At 38.7% G+C, this 12,842-nt stretch overlaps 1 protein-coding gene across 1 annotated transcript in view; it reads left to right on the forward strand.

The window, feature by feature from the left end:
• Positions 1–12,842, forward strand: part of Kcnh5 (potassium voltage-gated channel subfamily H member 5) — a 292,983-nt gene that overhangs the window by 212,443 nt on the left and 67,698 nt on the right. Inside the window, exon 9 of the mRNA XM_027418254.2 lies at positions 12,357–12,609. Within this exon, the coding sequence (XP_027274055.1) occupies positions 12,357–12,609 (253 nt within the window). The remainder of the gene's footprint in view (positions 1–12,356; positions 12,610–12,842) is intronic.

A 12,842-nucleotide genomic window follows, 5' to 3' on the forward strand; every position in this document is an offset into this window, starting at 1 on the left:
CTGCACAGCACCAATAGGTTGTCTTGCCCAGCCTTAATATAAGGCGAGGTTCTTAATCCTATTGCAACATAATATGCCATGTTTTGTTGATATCCATAGGTGGCCTGCCCTTTTCTGAATAGAAATAGAGGAGGAGTGGATGGGGGGATGAGGGTGGGGAAGGAAGACTGGGAGGAGAGGAAGGAGGGGAAACTGTAGTTGGGATGTTAAATTCATTTATTTTTAAAAATATTTGTTTTATTTAACTTTATGTATATGAGTATTTGCTCTACAGATATGGATGCACACTGCATGTATGTCTGATGCCAGAAGAGGTGCTGGGTCTCCTGGAACTGGAGTTTATGTGGGTGCTGGGAACTGAATCTGGAACCTAGGTCCTTTGCAATAGCAGCAATACTCCTAACAGCTGAGCCATCTCTCCAGCCCTCCTATGACTTTTTACCTGAGTTTCAAGGGTCAAACTCGGGTCACCAGGCTTGTTGGCAGCAAATGCTTTTACCTACTGAGCCATCTCCCTGGCCATTTTTTTTTAAATAGGAAGTGTATGTGTGTGTGTGTTCCATGTTTACCAGTGCCCATGGAGGCCGGAAGAGGACTTCAGAGCTTCTGCAAGTAGAATTATAGGTATCTGTGAATTGCCTGGTGTGGGTGCTAGGAACCAAACTCCGGTCTTCTGAAAGAGGTCTTAACACTGAGCTGTCTTCCCAGCCTCTTTTTTTCCCAGTCACTTCTTTTTTACAGGCAGGGCCTTGTATAACCCAGGCTGGCCTCAAACTTCTGATTTTCCTGAGTGCTGGGCACAGGCATGGGTCATTATGCCAGCTAGTTGTTCCGTAAACTTGACACAGAGGAGAGACCATCGATTGAGAAAATGCCTCCTTTAGGCTGTAGGCAGGTAAGCCTGTAGGACATTTTCTTAATCAGTGATTGACAGGGGAAGACCCAGTCCATTGTCAATGATGCCACCCCTGGGCTGGTAGTCTTGGGTTCTATAAGAAAGCAGGCTGAGCAAGCCATGTGGAGCAAGCCAGCAGAGCATAGCCTCTGCTCCTGCCTCCAGGTTCCTACCCTGCTCCAGTGATTAGAAGTATAGGTAGAATAAACCCTTTTCTCCCCAACTTACTTTTGGTTACGGTGTTTGAGCACAGCAATAAAAACCCTACGACAGTCAAAAAAAAAAAAAAAAAAAAGCGGAAAGCTAGTCAAATATTGCTGTCATCTTTGAACTATGTGCAATAACACAATGGACTTTTCTCAGCAGAAACATATTGACCAGGGTCTTCTTTGGTAAATGCCAACACATTTGGAGAATTGACACAAAGTTTACGGTCTTTGAAGCTTTCTATTTTTACAATGCATCATTGTTTTGTACTCCACATTGATTTTTACACACACACACATATTCTCTCTCTCTCTCTCTCTCTCTCTCTCTCTCTCTCTCTCATATAATGTGTAATCTGTATCAACCTTAAATTTGTGAAAATGTCTCAGTATGAGTTCAATAGCTAAACCTATCAGCATTCTAAAAAATTTTTCATCTAGTTTTTTTCTCCACTTCATAATTGTCAATATCTTGAAGATAACTTTCCACTCCTTTTTTGTGTACTCATGATTATTAGATATATAAATACATACACATTAGTATATATGCATATGCATATATACATACACATATAGGAAATATATTTATATTAGTTTATGCAATAATATCTCAAATCAAAATACAAAATAGATCTGCCCACATGTCCTTCACTTCATTTACTCTTCTGTGGCCTTTCCTAAGTGTCTAGCTAATCTTGTATATTTAAGGCATGTTGTTATTTTTCAGATTATAGAACATTTTTGAACTGGAGCAATGTAGGAGTTTTGGGTTGTATTCTCTAGTTCAAAAAGAATGTGTTTAAACAGACTATTTCAAGGCCACAGCACTATAGACACACTTGTGTTCAGCATTCAGTACTTCTAATGTCCCTTCCTCCCAGTCCATCATTAAATAGTATCTGTTTGCCAAGAGATAACTTGACTTTTAAAACAAATTTTCACACCTTTCTTTTTAGAGAAAAATGTATTTATTTGTATTTTTGTGCCTTTAGCCAAAATATCTAGAGATTGATCATTAAAAGAAGAGAAGGCCACTTAACCTGGAACTTTCAGAAGAACAGCTAGTGTTCTTGATCACTCAGCCATCTTTTCTTCCCCTCGATCAATTTAAAATGAAAATACTTCAAAATGATGCAAGTTGCAAATGATATTTTCAATGAACAGGTCTATAAATGTTGAGAAAGTGAACATTCATGTGTAGCCACTCTGCAGCTACTGCACAACCCCACCCCCCTGCTGTGCACTCCACAGGCACTAACCTACACTGCCTTCCCAAGAGCCACTTGCTTCTTGACTCTTCAGCCTCAATAACTGTTTTTGCCATCCTTTCAACTTTATATAAACAGATTACATAGACTTTCCTTCCTATGACAGACTCTCTCAGTCAACTTTATGTCAATGGGATCCATTTATTGATTCTATGGTTCCTTCTCACACTTCCATTGCTGAACACTAGACTAGTCTTTGAACATACTGGAATGTGTGTATGGTTGTCAAAGTTTCTGTATGTATGGTTAATTTTCAGCTAGAGTCTACTGTGATGCCACAAATGTGATGACTCTGTAAATCACTTGTTTTTGATTTCCTATTTTAACCATATCATCTATATAGACAGACATATGTTGATATTTGTTTTGTTATGCATATACCTAGAAGTAGAATAATTAGGTCTTAGGGTATAAATGTGTCCAGTCTCCTCGAGCACTCCAACAATGATACTTCTGCTCTTGCTTTCATGAGCAATAGAGGTCATTGCCTCACAGAAGCTGGAAACTACCCTTGGCATAAGTGACTTCAAAAAGTAAGGGTCAGTAGAAAGACTACTATTTCTATTCTTCTGAGCAATTAATCAAATACATTAAAATTCTCTTTCTAAATTTTAAAGATTTTTTCACATGAATATAAAAGTTTGTTTACTCAAAATTCAGCACATAAAAATGACAAGTGAGATTTAGATCAGAAAAATAGAGAATACACACACACATATATATACATACATAAATACACACACATACACACACATATATATATATATATATATATATATATATGCATATGCTAATTGTGCTTGGAGGTCACAGTATAGTTTGTTCTCTGATCCTAGTGTATATGTCCCGGTGCTTGAACTCAGGCATGCAGGGTGTCCTCAGGCTTGCAACAAGTGTCCTTACCCATGGCTCCATTTCCCAGTCCCAGTGGAAACTTCATTTTGTCTGAGTCCTGACTTTAGAAAGCTACTACTTCCGATCATTTGAAGCTTTGGAGGGTTGAAAGCTAATGGCAGCATTTGCTCTCTTTTCCACCTTCTACATAGGTCACTCTAAAGGTAAGATCCTAGAAATGAATAGGATGGCCTCTATATGTCTACAGTAAGAGTCTCATCTCAGGGCTGGAGCCCGTTCTCAGGAAATTACTCTCTGATGTGAAACCAATGGGTTTTAACTTATAATTCTTCAGTGGTTATAGCAGTCTTAAGTTGCTAAATGTGACCTTTTACTTTTAAATAAGGGAAGTTAATTTGCCTTAGTGTCATTTCATTACTTTGTTCCTGGATTAATTCCTTGGAGGTCTGACACCCTGGAGACTGGCAGATGAACATCAGACACTGATTCCACTGTTCTGCGTGACTGCACCTCTCTCTCTCTCTCTCTCTCTCTCTCTCTCTCTCTCTCTCTCTGTGTGTGTGTGTGTGTGTGTGTGTGTGTGTGTGTGTGTGTGTCTGTGCCCCACTCAGTGTCTCTCCCTCTGTCCTCACTCCACTCAGTGAACTTTCTTTTCTTTCCCCCAAATGAACAAGAGCAGCCTGTTTGTGAAGCACACCAGGCCTTTTCCAATCTTAGGGCTCCTTATTTCTAGGAAGGAGTATAGTTTTTTTTTTTTGTTGTTGTTCAAATGTCACTTGCCTGACTCCTTCCACTGATTTCTCCAACTTAAGATCAACTTTCTGGGACTCCTGAGGAGAGATTAATTAGCAGTGCATGACTGAATTGTATGAAAACAGGAAGGATTTTGAAGTGTGTCCGTGTTGGCTTCAGTCTGTCAGAATGTCATTAATATATTTATACACTTTGCATATTCTAGAGGGAAAAATAGGGAGGTATTTTTACAAGTCCATTATTATTTTTTTTAAGATTTTATTTATTTATTATGAATGCAGTCTATACAGTCTTCTGCCTGCATGCCAGCAGAGGGCACCGGATCTCATTCAAGGTGGTTGTGAGCCACCATGTGGTTGCTGGGAATTGCACTCAGGACCTCTGGAAGAGCAGTCGGTGCTCTTAACCGCTGAACCATTTCTCCAGCCCACCATTATTATTAAAAGCACTAACATTATATATTACTCCCGATGCAGGATTTTATAGCCAATCAATTGAACTACTTATCTTCTAGCAATAAGATACATCAGGACAAGGCCCTGTCTCATTAACTGCCTGTGGCCCTTGATTGCATTTGCACATTAGAGACTTGTTTTCTGTATGCCAGTAGTGGTCAGCCTATGAGCAGTGGGTTAGGAGTAGAGGCAGAAGTCCACTAAGGCTGTACCTCGCTCTGCTTCTGCTCCCTACACTGCAGTTCTGTTTTTGTTTTTTTTTTTTTTTTTTTTTGTTTTTTTCAGGTTAAAATTGCTTTTTCTCTTTCACACTCATCTGGGAGATTTAAGCATTAGATTATTAAAAACACATAACTTGCCACACTTTTGATGAGAAGCAATTTGGAACGTGTCTTAAAGGCGTTTTTATATTTTACATACTGGTTTTCTAAAGCCCATCTTTTGATGATCTAATATAACATGGGATTAGTGACTGTTGATTTATGAAAGAGAAAGCTGGAAATCTGGCTCCCTAATTACAACATAAGGCTTAATTACATTGTAACTATGAGGGAACTCTGAGTCTGCAGTGACTGACAATATCTTTTTAGGTAAGAATTCTGTGCCGCCCTCCCTGGTGAAGACATGTGGCTCTGTGCTTCTCTTACACATATCTCTCCCCCTCTCTTTTTTCTCTTGTTAATTTTTTATTATGTATGGTGTGTGTGTGTGTGTGTGTGTGTGTGTGTGTGTGTGTGTGTGGTCTGTCTGCTCGCTAAGGACAGAAGGAGGTTTTAGATTCCTTGGATCTGGGGTTACAGCCCCTTGTAGATACTGAACCAAACATCAGCCCTCAGAGCAGTAAGTGGTCTTAACTGCTGAGGGATCTCCCTAGCCCCTCTCTGTCTTTCTAAATGTCAATGCTTAAATCTATGCTAAGACATTCTCTCCTTAATGAGTTCCATGTTTGTTTTTAAAGAATGAGTATTGCATGAGTTAAATATTGATTATATTATTTTGAAGAATGGTAGTAGGAAATAAAACTTCAGAGATTCAAGTTTTATAGAAATGACAATGCAAATAAGTATAAATTGTGGAAAAATTCAATTTCTCTAATGCTTTTAATTATTCATATTGTGTATAGTAAGTGTTAGAGTATGGCTTTAAGTACTTCAGAAGAATGAGTGTGTGTGGGGGGGTAAAAACTGACTCTCATGGTAGCCATTTCCTCAGGGCAGCAGGGTGTAGCATCCTGGTTCCTGTGTCAATAGATTTAGACTTCCTTTTGTCAAGGTTTCCCAGTTACTAATGCCATAATATGATAGAGTGTGAATGTGGTAGAGGGAGGGAACCAAGAGGAGGAATATTTATCAAATGCTCACTAAGTATCTAGCTCTGGGCCTTTTTAGCTATGGGTGACAACTTGCATTTCAAATAAGAGATGACTTCCCCTTAGTACAAATTATAATGGAATAAGGAACTTAGCAATAAGTCTTGTGCCGTTACTGCCATGCTTGAAGTGTATAGAACACTTGTGAACTACAGGTAAGTATTTAGAAATGAAAAACAGGTTTCTAACAAAGTCTTGGTTGCTCAGTGATAAGGGTGGGAAACTACCACTTTTCTGTTAAACTGTAGATTTGATTAACTGGACCTTAAATTGCTTTTAGAAATCCGTATTTTTGTTTTTTCCATACAAAGATCCAGAGAGCAACAGAGGGCACAGATGTTATATTTTATTTCTGGGTCAGCTTTACTTGGGAGCATGGCTTCATAGCTGGAACTAAAGAGCTTTTGCTAGTTGTTTGTTGAGAATGCCCTCAGCCAGCCACACAGCCTTTAGGAAAAACATTTGTCTTATCTGTAAATGGAGCATTGGATGAGAAACAGTGATTTTTCAACTGTGCCTAACTGTAAGCTCCAGGGAACAGACATTGTGATAGTTTTTCTTCTAGACATTGAGGACCGTGTAACACTAGGCATTTGACCAATGCTCAAAATCTACGGTTAAATGAATGACTGCATGTGGGTTCTATAGAATCTCAGTCCTTGGAGCTCCTCCCAGCCAAAGTCACTTTTTATTATATTTTATTTTATGCCTTAGACATATTATGAAGAAAAACACTAGAGAATTATTTCAAAGCTGAAAAATAAATATTTGAGTGTTCTGACAATAATTTTGTTGCTTTTTTGTCATTAACCACAGAGGTACAAACAAATCACAAGGCCTCTTCATTTTAGTTTTGTTTTCTAATACAATCCTTAATTCTGTAACATGGCTGTGTAGAAATTGCAGTTGGTGCAGAAGCATGAATCTGAGATGACTTGGCAAAGAGAGTGATGATGGCACCTGTCAGTCAAGAGGAAAGCAGGTGCAAAGCATCAACAGGTGCATGGCAAGTTGAGAAGGATGAGAAATGTGCAGTTGAAATGTGCCTGTGGGTGAAGAGTGAAAGGTTCAGGGTCCCACCAAAGCCCTGCAATCCTGGTTTGAACTTTGCCTTTACTTGGTGGGGAAGCAAGCCATGAATTATTTTAAGAAAGCATAGATAAAACAGTCACTGGGAGCTCTGTAGCCATAGCATTGAGATTAGACCCTCAGATCCCAAAAGATGTCTGCTATTGTACTACTTGACCTTGGGTTTAATGGATATCATAAATAATATAAAAAACATTTTAGAGTTAAAAGTGTGACATTCACCTGTTCTTCAGAGTTGGTTTTCAGTCTTATGAGAAATGATTCCTTAACTAGTTCATTGCTCTTCCAAGGGAAAATTTAAAGCTTCTCTTAATTAAGAATCTAATTTGTTAATATGCTAACACAATGAACATATACATAATATACACTGGAGATGAACGGAAGTCACTCTTAACCTGAATCTTCTCCACTGCGGTGTAATTTCATTTGCTGGTAATTGTAAGATACCATTAGAGAATCTACTAAGGAAATTATTGGATGTGACTGTCATGGCAAAATACACTACAATTTGAGCAATTGTACTATGTGTGAGAATTTTCTGGACTGGTATTTTTATTCTATCACTTGAAACTACATTTTTTCTTGCCTAAGAAAGTTATATCATCATTTCCAGGATAAATAATATGTTTATAATTCTGATAGCAGATACCATATCAGAAAGATGGTTTGTCTAAGGATGGAGAGGGAGTTTGTTATCAGGTGTGACTCTACTTGGCCTATTTTACAGTTAGTTTAACTTGTCACTTTATGGCAACTGTACACATATGCCATCAATCAATATAATTGGTGATGGTAGAGCATGAAAGTGGGTGATACATGCCTGCATTCCAGCGCTTGGGAGTCTGTGGTAGGAGGACTGCTATGAGTTAGAGGTCAGCCTGTACTATGTATTAAGTTCAAAACCCAAAACAAGACAAACAAAAATAATAAATGATTACAATCTCAAAAATAAACAAAAGCATATTGAGTTTGTATCAAAAGTTAAGTGAAACCAAAAAAGAAGTGTACTTAAAATACAATGAAAGTCATCTTTTAATCAATAAAGAGTATTCTAAGTATTAGAAGATTGTAATTGCAATGTGAGTCCAGAAAAAAATAACTAACAATAGTCTAAAATGGTTGTCTCCAAAAAGAATAAAAACTTGAAATTCCTATATGGTAAATGGATAAAAAAACAGAGCAATTCATTTTTCCTTGTGCTATTTGGTGTAATATTCATATGTGCATATGGTTTTAAAACATTTTCTATTTTCAACTTAATACTAATCTTAGCCTATATTGAAGTATGTTCAGATTTATATTAAAGTACTTCCTTAATTCTCTTTATCAAACAACATGGACTTCATACAGAGGTAGAAGAAAATATATTTCTCAGAGAGCTAAAACAAACCATATGAACATACATGCATACAAGTGGTAATAAAGCATTTCTCCAGCCCTGGCAATGTGCAGGGTTTTCAGGATAACTTAAATTTTCACCATGAACTTATGATGTCAGTGTTCAGTATCCTTATCTCATATTTGATGATTGGAGAGAGTAAGTAAAAAACCCTAGACCATGGTTCTCAACTTGTAGGTCATGACCCCTCTAAGGCTGCATATCACATATCCTGAATGTAAGATAAATATAATAAATAAACATTATAATTCATAATAGTGGCTAAATTATAATTATGAAGTAGTAATGAAATAATGTTATGGTTCGGGAGTCACCACAACTTGGGGACCTGTATTAAAGGATGGAAGTATTAGGAAGGTTAAAAACATATGACAGTTCATGCTGGTGAGGATATGGAGAAAGGGGAACACTTCTCTACTGCTGGTGGGAGTGCCAACTTGTACAGCCTTTGCAAATCAGTATGGCGACTCCTCAAGAAAATGGGAATCAGTCTACCACAAGATCCAGCAATTCCACTCTTAGGCATATACTCAAAAGAAGCACATTCATACAACAAGGACATCAGTTCAACGATGTTTATAGCAGCACTATTTGTAATAGCCAGAAACTGGAAACAGCCTAGATGCCCCTCAACAGAAGAATGGATAGAGAAAATGTGGTACATTTATACAATGGAGTACTACTCAGCAGAAAAAAACAATGGAAACTTGAAATTTGCAGGCAAATGGATGGAGCTAGAAGAAACCAGTCTGAGCGAGGTAACCCAATCACAAAAAGACAAACATGATATGTACTCACTCACCTGCGGATTTTAGACATAGAGTAAAGGATTACCAGTCTACAATCCACACTGCCAGAGAAGCTAGTAAACAAGGAGGACCCTAAAAGAGACAAACATTGTCCCCTAGAGAAGGGAAAAGGGTCAAGATACCCTGAGCAAATTGGGAGCATGGGATGAAGGGGAAGGGAGCTAGGAGAATGAGAAGTGGAGAAGAGGAGGGTGCAGAGGACATGAGGGAGCAGAAAGGTTGAGTCAGGGGAAGAATAGAAGATAATGAGAATAGAGATATCATAATAGAGGGAGACATTTTAGGCTTACAGAGAAATCAGGCACTAGGGAAATGTCTGGAGATCTACAAAGATGACACCAGCTAACAATCTAAGCAACAGAGGAGAGGCTACCTTAAATGCCCTCCCAGGATAATGAGATTGATGACTGACTTATATGCCACCCCATAGCCCTCATCCAGTAGCTGATGGAAGTAGAAGCAGACACCCACAACTTATCACTGAACTAAACTGGAGTCCAGATGCAGAGAGGGACGAGTGAAGAGCAAATGGGTCCAGACCAGACTGGTAAAACCCACAGAAACAGTTGACCTGAACATCAGGGAACTCTTGCTCCCCAGACTGATAGCTGGAATACCAGCATGGGACTGATCCAGACTCCAGGAACATGGGTTTCTGTGAGGAAACCTCAGAATTCTACATGACCTCCTGTAGTAGTTCAGTACTTATCCCTATCATAGGTGTGGACTTTGGGAGCCCATTCCACATAGAGGAATATTCCCTGAGCCAAGACACACGGGGGTGGGCCTAGGCCTTATCCCAAAGGATATGATAGACTCTGATGACTCCCTATGGAAGGCCTCATCATCCATGGGGAGCAGAAAGGATATGTGATAGGTAGGGTTTTAGTTGGGGGGGTGGTATCGGAGGACGGGAGGGAGAAGGGAACTAGGTTCATCATGTAAAACAATTATGTTTCTAATTCAAATAAAAAAAATCTGAAAAAAAAGAACCATAATCCTAGACCACCTATAGTCTAGGTAATAAATGTTCCAACTGAACCTGGGCTTGTGTCCTCCTGAACCTAACCTTATGACTTCATGTTGTAAGCTGTAAGTCCAAGACTCATAGGTAGCTTGTGCTCCTGTGTTCCTGTCATTGTATTTTCCTGCTGCATTGTAACTGTCTCTTCATGTCTGTTTTCTGAACTCACTGTTAGTGTATCTATAGCAAGGATGATGTCTGTCTATACATATCCAAGACTTTAACATAATGATACAGAGTGGAAGCTGAGTAAGTGCCTGTTGAATGATCAACATTATCTAAACCCACTAAAGGTTGATTGACTATCATCACTGGAAACTGCTAAAATGGGAAAGTACCAACTGCTTTTTAAGCTCTATTAGGGCATTCCTTTCTTCAAAGACAAGACATTTCAGAAAGGCAAGTGAACTGATGACTGTTGTCTGTAGGAATTTGAAAAATTATTAAAAGGAAGCCAATGAAGATGATTAAGATATGAGATAAAATGTAGTCAGGAAAGGTAAAGACAAAGAATTCAGAAAGTATAATTTGATTGCACTGTGTGATAGATCATTCTTGCAGGGAAGCAGCCAGGAAATAAAAAGAATAGGTGGGATATTTCAAGCCTAGGGGGAGGTCAGGAATTTAAAGTTAGGATATAATTAAGAAAACAAGTCTACATTAAATAATATTCTTTATAACTGAATGGGGGAATCAATTTAGCTTTACCATTGAAATATTGAAATCCTCTAAAAGCAAAACTTTATTAAAATTAGTTTATTCAGTTGGTATGGGGAAAGCACCCTCATGGTTATCTAAAAGGTGGGTAGTTCTGACTTTGGAGATTCTCTGGTTAGACATGGTGATAGCCCCTCCTCTTGCAGAGATGCTATTGGCGGGTAATCATTGCTGTGGTGAAGAGATGCCATTGTCTTTACTGGTGTACCCACTGATGAGTGGCACATGCTGCAGTATGTATCCCCCACCCACACCCACACAGGCAACCCAACCTGAAAGTTAGAAGGGGTCTTGTTACAAAGACGGATTTCAGCAAGAAAAGGAAGGGATTAAAACAGCTAGAAGCCATGATCTGCCTGTAAAAGAATAAAAACACACTTTAGAAAGTGATAATATCCATTTTAACATTGGGTTTTAAATGCCCAATATGAAAGCTACAGCCCTCGAAAGCTCTCTGCAACTTGCTTTCCAGGCATGATTCTGATGTTTGTCCCTCTTACAGGACACCTAGAGCTGGAATTCAGCTACCCCCTTAAGCCCAGAAACCTGTCATAAAATTGTTTGCATGTGCAAGACTGTGTCCATCCTGCCTATAGATGTGTTTGGTTGTTAGTGCCTTACTGAGGCTGATGCACCCCCCCCCCTTTTTTGTAAATCCCTGGACATTTGTTCTTTTGTAAGATGAAAATCATTCAAACTGAAAAAATACGGGGAATGGTATTAAATGAGTCTTTAGAATATTGAGTTGCTGGGGCACTTTTGTTGATTTTTGTTTTCTTACAGTCAGCTAATATGCATCTACTTCCTGTCTATATTAACATATAATGTTCATTCTTGATGTGGTTATAAAATAATTCTAAATCATTAGATGAATAGAAGTGAATGTTAATATTCTATGCTAATTGACTTTAAGGATATTAACTTTTGTTTTTAAATTTTTATTTATTTTAAAAATTTGGGTTTTGAGAGTATGATATAATTATATCATTTGCCCCTTCTTCTCTCCAAACCTTCCCTAGTCACCCCCTAGTCTCTTCTGAATTCATGGCCTGAATTTCTGTAATTGTTGATATATGTGTATATGTATAATATATGTAAGCACACATATGTATTCCTAAATAAATCAGTGTAATATGCTCAGTCTGTATAATGTTACTTGCATGCACATGTTTTCGGGATTGACCATAACTTTTTTGCTAAGACTCTTCCTGACCTCTCAAGACTTCTATTACAATAGGAAACTTTCCTAAGTGTTGACTACATGGTGTTGTGCTGTGACATGGACTGTGTTGTGATGTGATCTGATGCTGTGATGTCTATATGTGCATCAGTGCATCTCACTAGACCCTGATCTCCTTGAGGACAGGCCTGTGTCTGACTTTGCCTTCCAGGTGCCCAGCACCTTGTCCAGCAGATGAAGTAGTCATCAGTACACATTTGTAGTGTGACATTTTTTTTTCTTCTGAAATGGATGCTTTATCTTTCCCTTTCACTTACTCATTTCTCATTCTCTTCAGGTCCTCTCCATCTGCCCCAAGGACATGAGAGCTGACATCTGTGTTCATCTGAACCGGAAGGTTTTTAACGAACATCCTGCTTTCCGATTGGCCAGCGATGGGTGTCTGCGTGCCTTGGCAGTGGAGTTCCAAACCATTCACTGTGCTCCTGGGGACCTGATTTACCATGCTGGAGAAAGTGTGGATGCCCTTTGCTTTGTGGTGTCGGGGTCCTTGGAAGTTATCCAGGATGACGAGGTGGTGGCTATTTTAGGTACTGTGAGCTCTCTTGACATAGTAACAAATGGGTCACAGTCCTGGAGTTTTAGCTTCTCGAGTTTCTGAACAGAAGTCCCCTCTGTTTGGTGACTTTAGAAATGGGGTCACTAATAAGATGATGAATTTCAGTGAAAACTGGTCGCTGTTTCAGCAAAGAACATTAGTCTCAGTCACAGATAACCCAGCAACGTAGGGTTGTATTACATTCACTTGCACAAAAACTGACCA

This window comes from Cricetulus griseus, chromosome 5 (assembly GCF_003668045.3).
Source record: "Cricetulus griseus strain 17A/GY chromosome 5, alternate assembly CriGri-PICRH-1.0, whole genome shotgun sequence".
Lineage (NCBI taxonomy): Eukaryota > Metazoa > Chordata > Mammalia > Rodentia > Cricetidae > Cricetulus > Cricetulus griseus.